This window comes from Macrotis lagotis, chromosome 3 (genome assembly GCF_037893015.1).
Source record: "Macrotis lagotis isolate mMagLag1 chromosome 3, bilby.v1.9.chrom.fasta, whole genome shotgun sequence".
Classification (NCBI taxonomy): Eukaryota; Metazoa; Chordata; class Mammalia; order Peramelemorphia; family Peramelidae; genus Macrotis; species Macrotis lagotis.
Window position 1 is genome coordinate 49,411,633 of NC_133660.1, and position 23,630 is coordinate 49,435,262.

Sequence of the window (23,630 nt, forward strand, 5' to 3'; positions counted from 1 at the left end):
GTTTAAACCTCTGTTTACTTAAATCAGTTATTATGCCAGTTATCAACTAATAAGCTTTTATTAAGCAACTACTATTTTCTAGGTATTGTGCTAGGTACTGGTAGTAAAGCATCAAAAGGGTAAAGTCCCTGACTTCAGGTAACTTTTTGAGTGTCCTTGAAGTAAATGGAAGATAGCCTTGGAAGGGAAAGCACTAGCAGACGAAGGACCTGGAAGGTGACACTTGAGTAGAGAATTAAAAAAAAAAAAAAGCTAGGGATTCTAAGAGGTAGAGGTTAAAAAGGAAGCATTACAGGGAGGGCAACCAGTCATCAGAACAAAGTTGAGAAACTTGAGGACAGCCATCCATGAGGAACATTAAGACCAATAAAATTGAATCCTTTGAGATCATGATGAGGGGATGAAGGGTATGAAGACTAGAAGGCAGGAAGGGATCAGGTTGGGATGGGTATTAAAACTATCAGTGGAGGGGTGACTTCTATTTGATCTTAAGCTAATAGGGAGCCAGTGGCACTTAATGAGTGAAGGATAAAGATGGATATTCATGACATCAATCTTTCATTTTGGGACAATCTTTAGGAGTCATCTTGAGGGTGGATGTTGAGTAGATGAGTCTTGAGGCAGGCAGATTGAGTAGGTTATTGCAAAAGTTCAGGAGAATGAGGATGAAGGTCTTTGCGAGTGGAGAGATGGGGAAGTAGGTAAAAGATGTCAAGAAGGGACAACTACAAGATAGGTTTAACAGACTGGATATGTACCATGAGCTAGAAGGGGGTGTCAAGGAGGATTCAGAGATTAAGGTTCAGGGTGACTAAGAGAATGAATCTCTAGCACTAGGAAAGATGGAAAGAGGGGTGGACTTGTAGAGTGTCTGTGTGTGTGTGTGTGTGTGTGTGTGACAAAAGGATATAGATATAAACACATGTACATATAGACATATGTAGATATTTTACTCATATACACATGCATGAAAGACAGGCACCTTGTAGTAATGAATATATTACACAAAAATTTGCTTATCACCCTTAGGAATATTCACATTACTTTCCCATGTATATAATAACTTTATCATGTATGTATGTGTGGATACACATGTAGAGAGAGACAGAGAGAGAAAAGGAGATGAAAAAGAGGAGAGGGGCAGACAGATTGGAGAATCAAAGGATAGATAGGTCTAAAGGAGAAGAGAACTTAAAATAGATTTGATAAATTATTACCTTATTTCTCTTTTCCTTTGTTCAGTTTTCATTGGAAAAAAATCTTTTTTTTAAGGATAGAGTTCCAGAATTTTTTCAAATCTAGTGATAAGAGAGAATAGCAATGAATATTTAGATGACGAGGAAAGAAAAGAATAGCTTTTCAGATTTAGGCAGAAAATACTCTTCTCAGGTATAAAGAATTTTGAAATACATATTGAAATACATATATATATATATATATGCATCATGTTTAGTTTTTCATAAACAGAGTAGAGACATTTCTAGTCAAGTTTGCCATGAAATTAAATTCCATAGACTGAGGTTCATCTTCTCATCTAATTACATTTTAAAATGAGTTATCACTCACACTTACATAAAGTGTCTTAAAGTTTGAAATACTTTTCTCCTAACAAGTCTGTGAGGCAATTATGTTCCTTAGTTTGCTAGATGAGGATATTGAGCCTATAACAGTTTAAATGACTTGCCCAGGGTCACCCAGCTAATATGTACTTGTACAAGGTTCAAACCCAGGTCTCCTTCCTTCTAGGCTGCCTCTGTGTTCTACAATTTAGCACCTCCTCTGAACTTCACCATTTTCTCCTTTACCTCCTTGTCCCTGATGAAGTTACCTAATCTCTTAGTATTGCTGCAAGGAAGAGAGGCTGCCCAGAAATCCAGCGATGGCAATCAGATCCAAATTCCCTTGATAGGCCAAAGGCTGGCTCCATGCTAGCTGGCAAAAGAAGTACAACTAAAACCAATTCAACATAAACATTTATAGCTGTTCTATTTGTGGAGGCAAAATGGGAAACTCAAGGGATCCCCATGAATTGAAGAATGGCTGAATAAACTGTGGTATAATTAATATGATTGTGCTTTAGGAAATGAGAAAATAGATGCTTTCAGAGAAAGTTGAAAATACTTTAAAAATAAATTGATATAGTGAGAAACTAGAGCAACATACTTTAGCATCAATATTGAAAAATGAGCAATTTTGAAGATCTGTAAAAGTCTCATATATATATAAGATTTTGAATTGTATTTGATGATACAAGAACACTACAACTACATTTTTAAGACAAACAACTTGAAAACTAAGAACTCTGCTTAATTTAGATCCTTCATGATTCCAATGGATGGAATATGAAATCTACCTCTTGAAGAAGCTATTGCAGATTTTGGGTGTTAAGATACCCAGTTATTCAGTTCTATTCAGTTGTTTCAGTTCTGTCCAACTACATGACCCCATTTAAGGATTTCTTTCTAATAGAGTGGTTTGCCGTTTCCTTCTCTAGCTCATTTTACAGAGAAACTGAGGCAAGCAGGGTTAGGAGATTTATCCAGGATCACACAGCTACTAGGTGTCTGAAGTCAGATGAGTCTTCCTGACTTCACGCTTGGTGCTCTATTCACTGTACCACTTTGCTACCCAGTATTTGAATATTGGTATGTAACTATATATTTATAATATCTATGTAGATTTACATATTTCAATAGATAGATATTATAAATGACCAATATGGGAAATTGTTTTGCTTGATTGACTGCATTTTTGCTACAAGGATATTTTTCTTTTTGCTACTATTTCCAAGGATGAGAGGGAGAGAAAATAGATTTTGTTCATTAAATAAAAGCAATAGAAGAAGTTGGGAGGTGCTCCAGATATAGAATATTTCATGCACTTTCAGATGAGGTAATTATCATTAATTTTGCTTGATTCTCTATTACAAGAGACTTCTGGCAGCTAAGTGGTGCAGTGGAGAGAACTTTTGTCCTGAATCAGGAAGTCCTGAGTTCAAATTCTGTTACACTTTGTGTCCATGGGCAAGTCACATAACTAAGAACTTTCAATTGTAATAGGAATATATCCGGAGTGTTTTGGAAGCCATGGGGAGGATGTATCATAGATGCAGTTGTGGAAGCAATCAACAATAGTCAAAAGATGAGTAGTTCAGAAGAGGAGGGTGCTGGAGTTGGAGTGAGTTTCAGATGGCTGGCTCTAGGGAATAGATTTGGTATTTTAGTTTTGGGGATCCTTTCTTTGAGCACAATGCTCATCAAATACTAGGCACATAGTGATGCTTGTTGACTCTGTCTAAAATGACAGGGTCTCTTCCCCTGCTCTCTGGAGCCAGCCCACGATGCAGACTAAGGTTTGTTCTTCATTTCTGAAGAAGACCATGACCTCAGGGAGGTGATGTCATGACAAGCACATGATTTGAGTGAGGGAGGCTGTGCTAGGTTACTAGCCTCACTTTCTCCTCCAAAGTCATCTGGATTCAATGCCAAATATGAATCAGGCTGATTGGAGATGACCCTGGATGTGAGGCAATCAGGGTTAAGTGACTTGTGTCTGAGACTAGATTCAAACTCTTGTACTCTTAACTCCAAGGTAAGTGCTCTCTCCACTGTGTCACCTAGCTGCCCTTGGTTTTCAGAGAAGCAAGGATGCTCTGAACAGTATTGCTGGAAATGTTGTGAATGTGGAGAGGGGCAACAAAATTTTCAAGAGGCGAAGAATTTTCTAGTTAGGAGGTCATTTGACTGGCCACTGAAAAAGTTAAAGGTGGAAAGCAGAAAAGGGACCAACAAAGTCAGCACTGTCTAGAAAAGGAGAAGAACAAAATCAGCTTTGTTGGTCTGGAGAGGTGGAGGAAGAAAATCAGCAGTGTTTCTCTAGAGAGGTGGAGGAAGAAAGTCAGCACTGTGTATCTATTGAGGGTGAGGAAAAAAAATCAACATTGTCTTTCTAGAGAGGTAGGGGAAATCACTGTCTTATCTAGAGAGGTTGAGGAACATAATCAGTACTGTCTTCCTAGAGAGGTAGGGGAACATAATCAGCACTCTGTAACTAGAGAGTTGAGGAATAAAATCAGAACTGTCTTTCTAGAGAGTTTGAGGAACAAAATTAGCACTGTCGAGAGGTAAGGGAACAAAATCGGCATTGTTTAGATGTAGGGGAATAAAATCAGCACTGTCTAGAGAGGTTGAGGAACAAAATCAGCATTGTCTAAAGAAGTAAAGAAGAAGATTCAGAACTTGATCTTCCAAATTAAGTGCTCACTGTAATTCTAGAACTAGAAATCAACCAAAGGTAAAATATGAGATTCAGAGTGACTGGTCATGCAAAAAATGAACTCTTCACAACACACTTCAGGAGAATTAAAGGCTCATTGGTATTGAAGTAATCTTGCCATTTTCTCTTTTATACCTAATAATAATATACATTTTATTATCAACTGATTCATGGAAAAGTATACTTCCTAATGTTAGTCCTGGACCTGGACCCCATTGGACCTGGAATCAGGACAATTTAGGTTGAAATCTTATATATATAATTATCCATGACTAATTCATTTGCCTGCCTCAGTTTCCTTATTTGTAATATCAGAATAGCAGTAACTATCTCATACTGTGCAGATAAAATGACAGTGCTTTGCAAAACCTTTAACATTTTTATAAATGCTAATTTTTTCACAAAATTAGAATCAATATTTTCAGACATCATGAAAAGTTCAAATCTCACCTCAGACACAGCAATTACTAATAGTGTGATTCTGGGCAAGTCACTTAACCTTATTTGCCTCAGTTTCTTCATCAGTAAAATTATCTGGAGAAGGAAATGGCAAACCACTCCAATATCTCTGCCAAGAAAATTCCAAAGGGGATCATGAAGAGGGTCATGACAGCTAAACAAAAACAATAGTTGATAAAACTTGCAGTATAAGTCAGGAAGTGGAAATGCTGTGAAGTACAAATGAAATGTGCTGTGAATGAAAGTGAAATTTGGAAAAAGACTGAAGGCCTAAGATAAGGGACATGGCTAGTGGAGTCAGAAGACAAATAGTCGAAACTGGTTCTGATCTAGACCTGTGCCAAGTCAGTAGGGTTTGCTTATTGATCATATGAGAGATAGGCATATTAGTTAGTTCTACTGCCTCATGATTTTTACAGATAATGAAATGAGGCCCAGAGAAAGGTGACTTGCCCAAGGCCATATGGGTAGATGTGACAAATTGATGTGATAGGAAAACCATTGAATTTAGCTACAGGGAATGTAAGCTTGAATAACAGTTTTGCAGGCTCTCCATTTGATTTAGAACCTAGTCTCAAACTCTGGATCTTTTTCCATTTAAACTGAGCTGATTTAATTTAATTATCTCTAAAGTTTTTTTTTTTTTTCAGTTAAAAAACTCTTTGGCCTCTGGTACTACCAATAAAAATTGCTAAAAGTATCATTCAGTGTAACATTAAGTTCCTTGGGGGGAAGGACCTCTTTGTATCAGCGGAGGCAGAATAAGGGAATGGTAGGTTCCCAGATTAAGTCCTTGAAATGCCTGTAGAATTGAAAGGAAAGATCTTCCCTATTCTTCACTTCTTGTGTTTCAGACTTAGTTAAAAAGAACAAAAGCTGTAAGTAATCTAGGTAAATAGTTCTTCAATAATTTCTATTACAGAATGAAAAGATGGAGTGCAAGACAGAACTATCTTCATGTTATGGCTTCATTTCATTTTATAATTATACACACACACACGTTGACCTGTAATGTTATAGATGTATTATGAGACTTCTTAAAAATTACCATTAGGGCGTGGCTTGGTGGCACAGTGGATAGAGCACCGGCCCAGGAGTCAGGAGTACCTGAGTTCAAATCCAGCCTCAGATACTTAATAATTACCTAGCTGTGTGGCCTTAGGCAAACCACTTTTGCCTTACAAAACCTAAAAAGTTTGGTATGGAGGTAGGATTGAGTTTAATTGAGATTGAGGGAAAAGGGAAAGGAAACAAATAGATACCTCTTGCTAGCTCCTATTCTGCAATGTAATTCAACTTTTCCGTTCTAACAAGTTTTGGATTTCAGAAATACTACACCCTGACTATTAAGTCTGAACCTAACTATTTGTATTTGTTAGTTGCACTAATAATTCTATTTTATGCAGTTGAAATCAGGCCTTGTACTCAGCTCAACAATTTGCAAATCAAGGTCACTCTTAATTTATGAAATAATTCTGGATGCAGTCCTGGGTCCACTAAGCCAATGATAACTTCTAGTTCTATTTAGCCAGGGTTCAGATCTCTATTATAGTTTTGTACTCCCTTTCTCATTTGTAGATATCATTACTCTTAAGACTTTTCAGAGCAGACAGAAACTGAGATTGGTATTTTCAAAAATATGAAAAGTGCCTTGACTTTTATCATAAAAATATATTCATATATAAATTATTAGCCTAGTACATGTCCCACAGTGTCCTGTCAGGCCAGTATGAGTCTAACAGAATCTGGAACTGCGGCATGAGTCACTTCCCTAAGGACTGTCTGCTCAGCACTGAGTGTCTGACTGAGGAAACAAGGAGAGGCTATTTCAAGGATAGTGTTAAAAAGGAATAACTTTTTGCTCTTCGAGGCCCCCACAATTTCAAACATACCCAAAAGAAAATGTAGCCCAAGTTCTATCCTTTTTTTTTTTTGAAATGTCTGCTGCTGACCTACTCCAGAGCTTCCAGGAATAACTTAAGTGCTCATTATTAATATTGTTGGAATCACTGTCCTACCCCAGTCACAGCAGCCAGGCCCAAGGGGCTGAACTTTTCCTAGACTATGCTGTCTCTGGACACGTGGGTGGGGTTGGGAAAATGGCAAGTATCCACAACCAGAGTGCTCAGATGCCACACAGCTTCCTGGAGATCAAGAACAAAAGCAGGCCAGAGCTGGTGGGGAAAAAAAAAGGTTTGCAATGCTCTTTGTGAAATTAATGTCTTAGCAAAATTGAACAAGGGACTAAGTATACCCCATGCCTGAATCCTTCAAGGAGGCCAAGTGATTTCTCCAACCAGAATTTCAAGGTCTTCATTAGGATGGAGAGCCATGTTCTTTGGCCTTTCCCTCTCTATCTTCTGTTCTGAGCCCGACTTATATGGGAGAGGTGGGAAGGGAAGTGGTTTTCTTTTTCCAGAGTAACCAGCTTTTCTGAGTCATGTGAACTGGAACCAAAACATGAGCCCACAGTAGAGCATTATCTTCTAAACACTTGGAAAAATAATTTTAAAACAAAATGTGACATTTTCACATGATTTTATAAGTGAAACTTGTCACAATTCACAAAGTCTTGTTTGACTTAGACTTAACTGTACAACGAGGTGCTCTTCCATTAAAAAGCAAAAACTGTATTCTGTATTACTGATTATATAACATTTATCTCTCGAATAAGACAACCAAAATTAGTTATTTCTTCCTGTGATTTCAAAAGAATCTATACAAACTTTTGTCTCCCTATATACTTGTCCACCCACTTCTTTATTTTCTAAGGTCTCTCATTTTCTGCTCTGTCTGCCTCTCATCGGATCACAAGGCAGGAAGGCACACAATTTGGAGGGGCCAATGCAATCATCATGGCAAAAGGCACCACAGCCTTTGCACATGATCACGGCTTTCAACCTACAGTAGTATTTTGAAGGAGAATCTTATACACTGTTTTGTTCAGGGAAGGCCTGCACAGGCAGGGTCTGTCCATGGCTGCTGGGTTCATTGCCTGGCTAGCAGGAATGGTGGTGACTGTCACTAAGGACATGACGTCCCCCATGTTGCTAGACACCTGCTTACAATCAGGCATTCCTGACACAGTAGTACTGTGGTCCACCTCAGAAGTAGAGACATTGATCATGCCTCTATAGCTTGGCCCAAGCTGCTATGGTGGGCTTCCATAAAGTTTTGGGGTTTGCAACGGTGGAAGGAGCAGAGCCTGTCATATAGGACTATCTGTGGGGAGAGGAAGAGTAGCATAGAGCTCAGGACTACTATTGCATGGGTCACTGTTCCTGTGCTGCCTGAATGAAATCTCTAACCAGTGTTTCCATCAAATACTTGACCTGAAGGAAAAAGGTGGAAATTCTCCTTGAAGACAGTGGCATGACCTATGGCTTGTGCTTCAGCTTTCATATTCTTGTTGGTTAGTGTCATATGCAGAAAGGGTATCTCTGCTATAGGCTCTCTGGCCTCCTTCCCACTTACCAGAAACCTGGGAAGTTAAGGATTCCTCCTTCACCATAATCTGTTCCTCTTCATCATCAGTACTCTCTTCACTAGTCTCATCTTTGTCTTTACTGCTGCTGCCATCTGCTGTAGCCCCTTTATAATCCTGATGTTCCACTTTAAAGGCTTCATGAGGGCTGTTCAAACAAAAAAGATCCTCAGAATTCATGGACTGGGCTCTCTTAAAGTTCTCTGAATCCTGGCCATAGGTGGAAATGTCGATTAAGTAGTGCCCTGACAGGGCAGGTTTGCATGTGCTTCTGCCTGCAAAACCCTGCATAAACCTCTGGCTGGTAGAGATGTCCTCTAATTGGAAACCGGAGTGAGGCTGAACTGGGTGGGCTTCAAGACTGATAGCAGGTTCTGTCTCTGGACCCTTTTAATGAGCATCTGGAGGAGCTGCTCTTGAGTTGCCTTACTGAGTCCTTCTTGGCAAGGATACTGATCAACATTAGAGTCCCTCAGGTGCTTTCCTGAGAAGAGATGGAGGGTCCTTGGGACCTGGTGTAAGCAGTTACTCTGATGGATTTTCTCCAAATGAGGTGTAAACAGATGAGACTGTCTCTCACTACTTTCCCCTGTCACTAGTTCCTGTAATGATCCTGTACCTTTCTCTTCCTGTGTAACCAATGGAACAGTTTTCATTTCTACTTTGGTGAGAGGCTTAGGCAGTATCTGCTCCAAGGTAACATCTTTGCCTTGGAGCACCTGGGTGACCAAAGGATTATTAGCAGAAATATTAGACCTTGGCCGTGTGGTGGGTCCACCTTTATTTGATGAAACTCCTTGATCTTTAAGGCTAGAGGCTGGCAAAGTGCTAGAGGATGGAGCTGATACAGTAGGTGCTGCAGTAAAACCAGTCAGGGGGGTCAGAGGCTTTTCTAAAGTGTTTGCTATCAGTAAAGTTGTCAAAGAGGAAGGGAGCAATCTCCAGAGAAGCACTGGGACTTGTCTTTGTCTCTACTGCAGCTACAACACTCATGGACTTCCTAGAACTAGCTCTAGACTCTACTGTGCATTGCTGAGCTTACTGAAGAAGGAGAAGGTACTTTTTCCTGTTTGAAGTTACTGGGAACCTGTGAAGGGTTATAGGGAATCACTCTGTCCATCCCCAAAGAGGAGTCTGGATTTTCATTCTTCAATTTCTCTAATGTTGGGGGGGGTAGAGAAGACTAGTGAGGGGCTGCTTGGACATGCTCCACTGACTCCAGATCTAGATGGTAAGGAGGTGTTTTGCTGTAGTTGTGCTCTAGAGACACTGTGAGGTGATACCAGACCTGGGGTCTTGGTCTTAACTTGGGATTGAGTCTCCGTATCATCAGATAAAAGCTCTCTCATACCTCCCCGCTTCCATTCCTGGCAGTTTCAGTGTGTCCCTTTCCAGTTTCACTGGCTCCACCTGATCCTGGATCCCCTCCACTTCCTGCTGTTCCTTCTCCCCCTATGGGGCCAGGACCTGGGATGGTACCCCCATCCCAGAGGAAGCTGATGCGGTGGTGGCAGTGGCAATGGCCATGGCAGCTGCCACGCTGGGCTTTGGTCAGCTGAGCTTTCGCTTTGATGTCTTCAAGGGTCTGGCTCCTTTTCTGTTGGGACTAGTGATAGAGGCTGGAAAACGAACCCTGGAAAAGATCTATCCTACAGGAAATGGGACATAGGAGATTCTGGAGACTGGGATCTTGAGTGGTGATACTTTTTGAACCTGGACCCTTTCTCCTCTGATGGGAAAGGATTGCTGAGAGGTTTGAAGCAACTGCTGGTGCTAGTGGTTCTCAAGGACACATGGCCTTTTCTCCCAGCTCATGGGGCTCTCTTCTCATGTGAGCAAAGATTTCCTCTTTAGACCATCTGGGTTGAGATAACATTGCTCTGAGGGAGAGACATCTTTTCACAGTGTTCTCCTAAGGACTTTCTTCTACCATTGGTTTTATGATTGGTTTTCCATTTCCTGGGCTCTTTGGAAAAGAAATCTATTATGTGGCTAAGTTAAGGACTTTCTTCTACCATTGGTTTTATGATTGGTTTTCCATTTCCTGGGCTCTTTGGAAAAGAAATCTATTATGTGGCTAAGTTAAGGACTTTCTTCTACCATTGGTTTTATGATTGGTTTTCCATTTCCTGGGCTCTTTGGAAAAGAAATCTATTATGTGGCTAAACACTACTTCTGAAAAAAAAATCATATAACCTGGAAATTCTACCCTAATATTCCATTAGCATTTTACTTTTCTAGAAGTTAGGCCAGAGAATTAAGAGATTGCCTACCTTGGCATATGTGAGCTTCTAGTACTGTGGAATTACTTATCAATGCAGGGTGAATTCTTCCCATTATATGCAAAAGGTAGACTCAGAATTTTTTTTTAGATTTGACAGTCAAGGGTTTGTAAAAATACCTCTTCTTTTACTACATATCAATACACCTAGAGTCAAGTAAGATTATAAAGTGTGATGGTGCATATCCACGAATATGATTACAATTTTTTATATTTAATGTGATGACATTAACAGAAGTCAGCTTTTCCTCAAAGATCTCTCTCCCCTTTCCCCCCCCACACAGGTGTAGTCACTAAATGAAGAGAATAGACTTTAAAATACTTTTCAAATAACTTTAGTATCAAGTCAAAACTAGAGATCTAAGGGAAAAAAATCATGTATGATCAGGAATAATCCAGGAAATAAAAATACAATCTTCTCTAACTTATAATAGTCTAGAGGACATCATTCACAATGCATAAAATAGCAATATTTTTCTGACAAGTTCACTTACCTTCTAGAGTAAAGAGTTTCAAATATAAGTTTACATTGTCCCCTTGATTTCTTGTACATATAGATGAGATTGACACTACCTTCAATGTGAGTTTGGCCCAAAGGAGGAGGAATTGGGCCTGAGGAACTGGACTCTTGAATCAGGGGATATCACTATTTAAAATGTAGAAGGTGTTTTTAATTCCAGCAATTTTGCCTTTTAAAAGTAGAATAAGCAATAGTGGACCAATAAGTTTGCATTAAAAAAATAAATGGCATATTTAGAATGAGGAATGAAATATTTTTAAACCTTTCGTACTTTCACTATCACAATCATCACTGCTTAATTAATTGTATTTTTGTAAAAGTGCAGCTATTTTTTCATATTTTCTTTGTTGTTCTTTTAAAATCCTGTTATAATTATATCAGTGGCTCTGATTTGGCATAATTTGGCTCTAGCAAAATAGATAATTTGACAAAACAGTAATTGTGCAGACTGATTTATACCAAGTTCTTTTTGAGATAGTAAGACAGCAATTTATTCTTAAATTAGGTCTCTTCAATCCCTGAGTGAAGTAAAATGGTGATAAAATGGATTTATATAGTTTTTCTATATTTTGGTGGTTTCTATTATTGGCATCTAATCTCCTTTTGTCTATCTCTCATCTTTCCAATTTAGCTCTTTCAGGATTTTGCCTCCAATGTGTATTGCCATCAGATTAAAAATATTATTTTTCTTAATTGGTCAATATAAGGAAATTAGAAGAACAGATTTTAAATCAACAACTGCCTCCCCCAAATTTTATATTCTTAGTCAAACAATCACTTCTGGATCCCAAAAATTTTTCAGAAAGGAACAATCTTTAGTAACTACATGAAAACTTTTGGCAACAGAATTTAGAAAGCTTAAGAGTTTGCTTAAGAACTCAAAAGTAGCCAAGGATAAATTGGGGAGCATTAGCCTATTTACAAATACTTACGTCCATATGTGATTTTATACTTGATAGAATACATAAATGTATGATTCATGAACTAAATTAAAAATAAAGTTGAATATTGGCTTAGCCCTTGAGTCCTTCTGTCCTTTGTTCCATACATTCACCTCAAAATTGTTTATCTTCAAAGTTGAGAGAATGAATTTTAAGATTTTGAGTACTTAGTTTGGAGGTGACAAAAGGCCAACAGGCAAGTTTAATCATTATTTTCACATACAGAAATGAGATATAAAATTCTTCACTTCTAAAAAGGGAAACAAATTTAAAAGATAGTCAAAATAATAAAGTTACATTTTTCAGGAAATCAACCTGGAATTACTTGAAAAAAATATTTGCTGCTTCTTATTTTAAGTCAATTATCATTTATCTGTATTCAATGTGATTAAACAAAAACAAAAAATTTTTATGTGAAATCCTATGAAATAAATCACAACTTTGAAAGACTTAAGAACTCTGACCTACCATGATTCCAGAGGACCAAGGATACAGAATACTACTTTTCTCTTCACCAGTAGATTTCATGTATGCAGGATGAGCAAGATATTTTTTTGAAAAATGGTCAATGTAGGAAATTTTTTTGACTATGTATATAAAGTTTTGCTTTTCTTTTTTTCAGTCAGGATAGAGTAAGTAGGATGGAGAGGAAATAAATATTAATCAATCGAAAAATAAATTAATTAAACATTAAATAAACTTTGTAGTATTTTCTCCCTAATGAATTTTTCCATAAAGTAATACTGGAATAGGGTAATGACATTGTATTAGTCCTGGAATCAAAAGGTCTGAATTCAAATCCAGACTCAGGCACTTTACCAACTGTGTGGCCTTAGTTTTCCTCCTCTATAAAGTGTAAATGATATTATCTAATTCTCAGGGTTGTTTTAAGGATAAAGTGAGTTAATATTTTTAGAAGCATTTCCTAAACTCAAAGTATTATATAACTGTTTATTATTATAATAACAGAAAATAATTCCCAAAACCAGCCTGAGGTTGCTCATGCTAGGTGAGTAAATAGCAACTGACTGAGTTAAGACGTTTCTGCCTGAAACTAAAAGTCTGAGAAATCTTTTACTGGACTCATCCCTGTACTTTACAGGACATGTATGCAAAACTCTTGGAATATCCAATTGGGGGTGATTATAAATAAAATGACTATCATTCATTTCTTACTGAATGCTGAAAGGGTCCAAAGAATTCATCTAATCCAAAATTCTTGCTTTTAAAGACTAGAAAATTATAGCCCAGGGAAAGGATATGACTTGTCTCAACATCACAAAATGAATTAGCAACAGAACTTTCATGCTAAGTAAGAAAGCAATTTTGAAAAAAAACAACAAGAGTAAAACTTGGTCTAGGCTTAAATAATGCAGAAGTTCATGTGAGCCCAAAGACCCAGGCTATAACAGTGAAAGAGAAAATAAGTGGGGGAAGATTAAATACTTTTAAATCCCTCCTTCCCTCTCTTGCCCTCTACCATCTAGAAGGGTGAGAAACGCACACCTCTTAACCCCTTATTTTTGACCCACAGCAGGGCTGTACTGGGTCTAGCTCTAATCAACTTTCAAGTGTTAATTGTTGAATGTTTAGCTGTGGAAGCAGCTAGGTGGTGCAGTGGATAGAGCACTGGAATCAAGAGTACCCGGGTTCAAATACAGCCTCAGACACTTAATAATTACCTAGCTGTGTGGCCTTGGGCAAGCCATTTAACCCCATTACCTTGCAAAAAAAACTAAAAAAAAAATATTCAATTTATTTATTTTATCTATGACCATTTGCACCTCTGGGCTGAGCTATTTGGTCTTTTTGTTGTTGTTGTTGTTGTTTCCAGTTAAGGAAACTCCTTCTTCCAGCATAGATCAGCACCTTCTCTGAAACTTCAGTTTTAGAGAGATAGTGCTAAATCTGAACAAATGGCTCTCCATAACTAAACTAAATTAAACTAAGCTAAACACTAAATCAAATCCTTATTTCTGGTGTTTGCCAATATCAGAGGGGTGAATGTTTACAGTTTCTAGTAGTGGCAACTGTCTTTGGCAATTTACACCTTATAAAAGAAAATTTAACAATCTGCTCTCCAGGGCTGGTGCCAGCTGAACTCTGGCCATGACTTGCTCCGAGTTACATAGATTTGCAGGACAGCTCTCTATCTGCCATGTCATACTACCTTGTAATAGCAAGGAGGGAAAAAAACAATTCTTTTGCTTGTGAATCTCTTGTTTCTCTAAGGAAAGACAACTCAAGCTTCTTGAATATCGTACTTTATTGGAGTAAAAACAAGACTGCAAATTCTGACATCACTCCTATTATTGAAGCCAACCAACAATCAGTATGAAGAAACAAAAACTGCTGAGTACAAACCCGTGCCTGGTAGTTTTCTTCTGTGATGCTCTGATATAAAAGTGTGTTCATGTCTTTTGACATTTATCTGCCCCCAATTTTATGAGGGCAAAAATTACCTCAGATACAATGCATGATGCAGAGGTAAATTGTACTCCTGCTTGCATATATAGAGAATCTAGAGAGCAAGAAGAGAGTGGAGTGGATGCACATAATTCTATGAAATAACATCCAAATAAAAACATATTACCAACAACATTTTTTCTATTAAATTCATGTTTATTGTTTAAGTTGTTTGTTTTATCACAGTGGAGATTAATTTAGACTTAATCATCCGGTCAGTGCTTGTACTAGCTACTTTCTTCAATACCCAAAACAGTAAAACCAGCTCATTCATACACTCTAAGTCCTATTACCACCACACCAATCATTGCCTCTGCTGAAGCATGTTCTTTTAATTGTCCCATCATGCTAAGAATGTAGAAAAGGAAAAAAGATAAAAAGCATAGCAAATAGGCTTATTTATAACACCATTTCTTCAAGTATTCAGAAAGCAGCATACTTGTCTGCACTGTACATCAGAAACTTATTTGTGACATGAACTTGCACAATGGGAAGGTGGCTCCTGGTGGATTGGTAATGAAATATCACGTCACTGTGTATGACGATAATTCTTCCATACTCTTATCTAATTTTCAAAACATTTCCCATGTTAGTGAACAATACTAGATAAATGGTTCCATTCCCTTCCCTTGGTGAGACATGGGATTTAAAACTATATTTAAATAAAGCATACACTCAGCATCTATAGTGCAAACACCAAGTAAACAGAATGACACAAAAATAAACATATAGTTGCTGACTTTGATGATTTCTGCATGTTGGATAGTTTTGCTTTTATTCTGCCCTGTTCTCAATTCAATACTGTTGATGTCCCAGGTCAGTCATAATCATTGAAAGAGACTGCCAGAAGAAGGGGGTGATGAAGATCATGTTGGGAAAAGAAAAGACATTATCTCTGTGGGGTTTATGTATGGTACTTAGGATTTAATTTTAAATCTTGTCAAAAATCAGTTCCCAATTAAGAGAACTGCTTGTCCTGTTTTGAGAGCATGAAATATTGGCAATGATGTAATTAAGATAGTGTGCCCCAAACCAAAGAGCAAAGAAGATGCTTACATTTTTTCCTCTCTTCAATACAGAATTGTTCAAATGGAACAAATTTTAGGTATAAATATCCTATTATAGGAAACATTTGAAATATTTTTGTATACCAATTCCCTGCCCCTCCAAAAGAAAAAAAAAAGAAAATATAAAAGAGAGAGAGAGAGAGAGAGGAAGGAAGAAAAGAAGGAATGGAGAAAGACAGGAAGAGAGAAACCCCCTTTCACAATGCTATGTATGTAAGGTCAAACCTTCTGTAAGGATGCTGTTGTCAGAGCTTCATTTCTTTTTTAATCATGTACTTTCAACATGTCTATGTTCTTTTTTGAAAATAATTCTTTTTAAACCCATAAAATTTGTCCAGAGGGAAGTTATTGGTAAATGGAAAACACAAGAAGAAAACAAAACATGTGTACATCTCTTATGTGACAATCATCTGTACCCTCACTTAATTTCACACTTTCAATAGCAGAAGTCAATAGAATTCATATATAGTAAAAAGATCATTGCTACTTCCTCTTCTCCTTCAGTGCTCAGTTTAGGGAGAAAACATTCTTTCATAATAGTATTCTAAGTTTAAATTTCTGGGTGCCGAATATTCTGGGATCATGGCCCTATTCTCAATCTCATTTTTAGAAGAGTTATGACACTTCAACAAATTTAATATGCATTTAGGTGAAATTCTCTGAAGTAAAATATAAGCATTTTAAAAAAAAACTAAACTTAAAGAAACTTTTTTTGAGGACAGAAAATTTCTTACCTGGTCATACACATTCTGGTTTTAAAACTAAGAACTCTTAGGATCATTTAATTGCTTCAAAAAATTAAGGCTGCTAAAAATTTCAGTGCCAAAATAACCTCTCTGCATCAGTATTAAGAATAAAATACATTTTTTTGCATTTTAGGTTTGTGCTTTTTTGTTTTTAAGACATCTTAGTTCCGTAGAATTTCATCCTGTAAGAATATATAAGGGAGGTGTTAGAATTGTTTACTGAGGTTTTTCTTTAAGTAGCTGTTAGACTAAGTTACAGTGATAAAAATTCAACTATTGAACTGATTCCTCAAAATAATGCAGGTAGGTTGGCTCATTTCACCTTCTTCTCATGTTTAATGTGGCCATTTCTTTTATACTTGCCATTGGGGATTCCATTGTGGTAATGTCCATTAATAGCGCTATGCTCATTTCTAGACCAGAGACATGTGCTTTGTTTGTAGGTGAATTTGACCATCCTTGACAAAATGAAGTAAAGTAAGGCAGCACCCAGTGACAATACAAAGAAGATATCCAGTAAAAAATACTGAGAGAAAGAGATGCGGTGGACAGCAGCCCGTAGGTGGTGTGCTCCATTATGACGGAGAATGTAATCAATCCAATAAACAGTTCGATTAACAGGGTGACTAGGTTGATCCTTGTGAATTTCTGATAACTTCTGCGCACGTGCACGATAGCTAAGTGGTAATAAGTGAGAAGAAAACAATGTTTAAAACGTTAATATCCCACATCCTTGAATGGATAATAGAGAATATAAATTTGATACATATGATTCATGACCGTATGTATTGTATTGATGTATTATATATATGACTCATGATTATATAATTCATGATCATATGATTATGAGAGTAAAGGTGGCTTATTGGATGGAGAACTGATCTTAGTCAGGAAGACGTAGATTCAAGCCATGCCTCTGACAAATACTAGGCTGTGGTTAACCCTGTGTAACTTATTTAACTTCTCAATTTCTTGTGCAACTCTATGTGTACAACTTTCAGAGAAGGAGACTGTCTGCCTTGGCAAAAGAGGTTTCCTCCTTAGGAATTCTCATGTTGATAATATAAATTTGTCTAGTTGAGCAATGTGTATACCATGTGTGGGAGAAGAGGATAAAACAGGATGAAGACTCATTCTGTAGATACATTATTTGCAGAGGGAACAATTATGATATTCTGTCTAACAAAAAAGTGTTCAAACAAGTCCAGCTGTAGTACATACACTAAGATAACAAGTGAGTGGTCCCTTAATAGGTTTCTTGGCTTGTCTGTAATTCTGGATATTTCAAGGTGGGAGATAACTTCTTAACATGCCTAACTTACTTATTCACAATATTCTCATGACAATTTTTTAATTGTTGTGAATTATTTGTTTGTACCCATTTTGTCATTTATTTCCAGTCTCTCCCTCTCTACCGGCTTATTCTCAACAGTCTACAAATACACGTCTTCCTCTTACTGAAAAAAAAAAAAAAGAAAAAAACACCAAAAAAACATGTCACTTGAACCTTCCATCCTGGCTATTTCTGCTGCCCTTTGTTGCTAATGCTCCTTGAAAAGATCCCATCTACCATAGTCTCCATTCTCTTCTTAGCTACTTAAAATCTGACTTCATATCTTATGATTCCATTGGATATTTCTCTCCAAATTTACCAATGATCTTGGTTACCAAATCCAAAGACCTTTTTTCAGTCTTTATTCTCTTCAACCTCTCATTGCAATTCCTATGAATACATTATTATACCATCTCTGTGATGATGACTCTCAAATCTGCCTAACCTTCTTCAAACTCTTTGATGCCCTCCAATCATGCATCTCCAAATTCATTTCAGATATCTCAAATATTCCCCCCCTCCTAACTTCCTTATCACTGTGGAGGGCAGCATCATCCTCCCAGTCCTTCAGCCTCACAACCTAAAAGTCATCATTTCCTTCTACCCCCTCCCTGATCTAATCTAATTTCTCCCCTTCTCTCCTCTCACAGATGCTAATCATCTCACACCTGAATTACTTCAATCCAATCTCCAGTGATATTTTTTCTAAAACATAGGTCTGTCCATGTCAATACCCCTCATCTCCAACTTATTCTCCCTTCCCCCCATAAACTTCAATAGCTAATAATCAACTCTAGGATCAAATAAAAAACTCTATTTCACATTCAAAGTTCTCCATAATTGCACTTCTACTCCTACACCTTTCCAGTCTCCCCACCTCTTACTCCCTGACACATGCTCTTTCATCCAGTGACACTGGCCTCCTGGCTGTTCCACGAACAAGACACTTCATCTCTTGCCACCAGGCAGGCTATCTTGCATTCTATATCTCGTTTACTTTATATGTTTACTTGCATATTGTCTCTCAATTAGCTTATAAAGGGTTTCTATTTTTTTTTTTTTGTATCCTCTTCACATAGCCCAGTGACTGGTATATAGTAGGCATTTAGTATTTATTGACCAGACCTGAGATTTTATCAACATGAGAATTCCTAAGGAGGAAACCTCTTCTGCCAAAGCAGATAATCTCTTTCTCTGAAAGGCGTACACATAGAGCTGCACAAGAAAGTGAGAAGTTAAATAAGTTATTCAGAGTTAACCACAGCCTAGTATGTGTCAGAGGCATGGCTTGAATCTACATCTTCCTGACTAAGATCAGTTCTCTATCCACTAAGCCACCCTTACTCTAATAATATAATCATACTATAATAAGGTTTAACTATTCTAAAAGATATAATAGCAGAAAATGATGTCATCTGAGTCTTCAAACTCTAAACCTTTCCTCTGTAACTTAATAATATTTTAATGGGATAATTAAAGAGGAATAGAAATTTCCTATTACAAAATTTTGTGGTCAATAAATGTTCATATGAGAGAAAGATCATTCTATCAATGTTAAACTGGGACACCAGTGACCTAGAAAATACATTTTAATCATTTATTTGTAAATAACAACAATAAAATTCACCCTCAAATACAATTTAAATCTCATTATGAGAAAATATAACTAAGATACATTTATAAAGAGTTTCAGTAGGATCTCCTTTCAGGAGGCATGATGTTTGGTCACAAGATGGATGAAAGAGAGGATGTCATAAGCCTGGGCAATTTGATCCCTGTTTAAACCTGTTTTCATCTATAAAACAGGGCTGATCAACTGGACCTGTGCTTTCATTAGCATAGGGCACTTTCAGGTGAAGCAGTTCCCTCTACCAATTTGGATTGGTACTTTCTATGCAATTTAGAGTCTGGAACCCTGAGATAAGTCATTTGCCAGGGTCACATAATCAATATGTCAGAGAATCCAGCTTATCTAACTGCTATTGCCAAGATGCCTATCTGTAAAATAAGGTACTACAGTACAAGCTACTTGGATTAATGATCCCCCCCCCCTCAGCTCTCACAAATCATAAATTCTTTTTTAAACTTATAAAGCTATATTAAGAATGCAAGCAGTGGCTTGCAATGGTGCAATGGATAGAGCACTGGCCCTGGCGTCAGGAGGACTGGAGTTCAAATCCATATTCAGACATTTGATACTAGTTGTGTGAACCTGGGCAAGTCACTTAATCCTACTGTCTTGCCAAAAACATTAACAATCAAAAACCTTGCAAACATCTATTTGTTCAGATAAGACCATGAGAAGACCAGTCTCTTGTTAGATGTTTCTTCATCTATATATCACCAAGTCACTTGGGTCATGCCTGTCCCAAACTGTTGCAGTGGCTTTGGGACAACCCTGAAACCAACTATAGTAGAACGTTAGCTTATTCTCTGAGGACAAAGAATGTTTCATTTAAGCTTCTGTATGCCCAACACCTAGTAAACTGTCTTGATTATAGCAGGTACTTAATCAATTCTTGGCTGATTCAGTGGATGGAAAATTCGTGGATGGTACAATGATCAACCCAGTTTGTCAGAGTAACTCTCTCTGATGATAAAAAATTATATCAGCCTCTTTATTTCTTAGCCACTTTCTGAGGCCTGGCTCAGTCTTGGACTTGAAAGTTGTTATTTACTTGAAAATTACCTCCACATTGAAACACCCCCCCCACAATAAGCTGATAAGAATCTAGTGTTTTCTCCTTTTACTCTGGAAGTGGAGAAGTTCCATGCTAGGAAACTCCAATCTCAAGAGTTTCATCCACTGGGAAGTGAGCACAAAAACCCTCTGGTCCAAAGACTCAAATTTTCAAATACACTAGACTCTCTCGTTACCCAGTAAATGTACTTTATCACACAGTTTTAAAATTTACATATTGTTCATAAAATTCTTCATTGTAGAAAAGGTCACATTTGTTTCAAAGTCAGATGTCAAAAGGAAAGGGAATGTAGATGGGATTGTTAAAAACTACTTTATTTAGGACTTTAGCCATTCATACCTTTGCTCTGCAAATAAAGCCCTGGAATCAAGAGGATCTGAGTTCAAATTTGGCCTCAGATACTTGATACTTATTAGCTGTGTGACTTGGGGCAAGTCACCCAGATTGCCTCACCTCTAGGGCCTCCAGTCTTTCTAATTCATATCTGATCACTTGACCCAGATGACTCTGGAGGAGAAAATGAGGCTGGTGACTTAGCATAGCTCCCCTTCACTCAAATTCATATCAAGTACTTGTTATAGCATCACTTCCCTGATGATGTTCTACAAGAACAAAGGGCAAACAACAGATGTTTCTAGACTTACCTGGTAGAGTAGGGTTCAGTTGGGCTTACTGACAATGAAGATTCTCATTAATTAGTTCTTCTTCCAAAACTACAGAATTAGTTCTGTCTCAGAGGCATCACCTTTAACTTCTAAGTAAGCCTATGGCATAGAGAAAGATGCCTACAACAGACTACATTTGATCATGCAAAATCTGGATTAAAAATCCTTTGGAAAATCAGAGCCAACATGTAAGTTGGAATCAGGACCTTAATAAGAATGCTATACAGAATAGCAAGAAAGGGACTCATTTGGGAATCATCTAGAGCAAATTATTATCATAGGCCCAAAGGTAAAAGACATCCTTGCTTAGTCTTGAATGTAGTGTAGCTTCTCTTATTACTATCTCTGCTGAAAGAAAGTAGTACCAAGTTAGAACCTCAGTCTTCCCTTCATACCATAATGCATGTAACCACTCTGAATGCCAGGTGCAATAAAGAATCTGCCCCTTTTGAGTAGGGAGTTGGTGGAGAGATTAGCAGTTGGTCAACGTGGAATGTATCAAGCAGCTTCAGTAAACTGACATGGAAGGGCCAAGACAGGCATATTGCTCTGATACTGGGAGCAAATTTGGCAACTTCTAAACAAACAATATGGATGCTATATGTTTGAAATTCTTTTCCATATTATGTTTGAAGGAAGAGAACATGCACAGAGATTTAAAAACCTTTCATCCTTATATGTTTCATATTTTTTAATAATAAATTAAGTCAGGAAATATTTCTTACCTGGGATCATTAATAACTTTCACCATAGCTTCATATAAATCCTGTTCAGTCATTGACTTCCAATCCAGCAATATCCCCATGCCTTTTGCTTGGACTCGGATCATTGTATCATAATGGTCTCCAAAGAGTGGAATACCCACCACAGGGACTCCATGGTACATAGTTTCAAAAATGCTATTCAAGCCACCATGGCTAAGAAAGGCTTTAATATTTGAATGTCCTAAAGAAGGGAGCAATCATGAAACAGGAATGTTACAGGTGGAGTAGAAGTTTTCTCAATCTTTTTTTGGATCCTTTGCCAGTATTGTGAAGCATATGGACCTCTTCTCAGAATATTTGCTGAATGAATTTATAATTGATTGAAAAGAAAAAGCCCAGAGAGAAGTTAGTGGAAACAAAGATGTAATTTTTCTCCCATACAAATTCAGAGACCACTCCACCAGTAATCCACACCAATATATCCTCAAGTAAAGAGCCCCTATTTGGTACAATCTGTCATGTTTCTAGAAACTGAAAATATTTCTGAATAAGTTACTCACCTTTGGTAATGGCTTTAAAGAGTAGTACTTAGTGAGTTTTGGTAATTGACTTAAAAGAAACATTTTTTTAACAATTTTATTTTTAATTTGAGAGAGGTGAGATCTTATTATTTTGAGGAAACTCTCAGTATGGGGAGTTTTCTTCACTTATATAGACTGCAAACTGAATCTTTGATTTAGAAGAAAAGTAACAATGAGTTGCCCTAGGACTTCAGAGGTTAACCATCAGAAATCATTCAGAACTTGGAGTTGAAAGGGCCACAGAAGTCACCCACTCCAAATCCTTTATTTCAAAAATCAGTTAACAGATCGAGTTTAAGTGGATTTTCTCATGGTAAGAATAGTAACAATCCTCAGAAATGGGATCTGGACCTAAATCCTCTGATTCCATAATCAGAATTTGAAGCCGGGATTTCCTAATTGAAGGTCCAGTATTACATCCACTATCCAAAATTGATTCTTATGAAAGAATGAAAGTAAGAATTGTTAAACAAGAATGTATGTGTATCACTTTATTAGTAGTCACTAAATAGATACTTCGTATTTTTAGAGTAATTCTCTTGGGAATATATGCTTTACCTAGTTAGGGAATAGTCTTTAAAGGTAATTTATTATGGAAAAAAATTAACTACAGGGCACTATCAATTTATACCATAATTTAAGCTATTATCTATACAATTACTGAAAACTATACATTCATTCATTTGATTATTGGCAAGTGTCTTTTTCATACCTTTGAGACTTCAAAAAATATGATGTATGTATGTAATTATCCAAGAAAATCCATAGTGGTACCACAGTGGTAGTATACAGTTTTATCTCAGTTCCATAAACAGTTAAGACAAATGGGATTTTAAAAATTGTGAACTAGGAAAGCTAACATCACTTGGACACTGTGACTAGCTCTGATGAGCACATGAGATCTCTGTAGACTTTCTGGAATCTCACAAATGAAAGACTTGAATTTGTGCTAGAAGACTTAAGAGAATAGTACTCCTTCTCAATATTGCACAAAACATGATAGATGGCTAGACATCCTTAGATGTACATGTTGGGTATTTTCTCATTCTGGGCTCAGGTCAAGATGCCCAAATTTTATTCGCCTTTTCCACTCAAATTGTGTGTAATCTGAGTAAACAACAATAATTCTCAAAAATCAGGCCTCAGATTTCATCACATGTGAATACTACTTATTTACAGTCTATTATATTCATGAAGAGAATCATGGACATAGAACTTCGATCTGGTTTTCCTCACTTTAATTTGCTCTAATAGCTAGGTAGTCATGCTTTTATAGTCTCAACTGCCTCATTTGCAAAGTGGTGTGACTTGCCACTTACTTATCTCATGGGATAGTTAAGAACATAAAAATTGTCAATAGCTAGGCTTAAAAATGGCCTGGCAGTGCATAGCTATGGTTATCTAGT

At 37.2% G+C, this 23,630-nt stretch overlaps 1 protein-coding gene and 1 pseudogene across 5 annotated transcripts in view; both read right to left on the reverse strand.

Moving 5' to 3' along the window:
• Window positions 1-7,534: 7,534 nt before the first annotated feature.
• On the reverse strand, window positions 7,535-14,375 carry LOC141519113 (putative Polycomb group protein ASXL2 pseudogene; annotated as a pseudogene).
• Window positions 13,421-23,630, reverse strand: part of UGT8 (UDP glycosyltransferase 8) — a 119,582-nt gene continuing 109,372 nt past the window's right edge. For 3 of the 5 annotated variants that reach the window (XM_074228618.1, XM_074228621.1, XM_074228620.1), the window contains 2 exons: window positions 21,665-21,884; window positions 13,422-16,916 (listed from right to left, as the gene is read on the reverse strand). In XM_074228618.1, coding sequence (XP_074084719.1) covers window positions 16,553-16,916; window positions 21,665-21,884 — 584 coding nt within the window. In that variant the 3' untranslated portion in view covers window positions 13,422-16,552. Of the gene's footprint in view, window positions 16,917-21,664; window positions 21,885-23,630 lie in introns of all 5 variants that reach the window. The other 2 variants (XM_074228622.1, XM_074228619.1) reach the window with 1 other exon arrangement.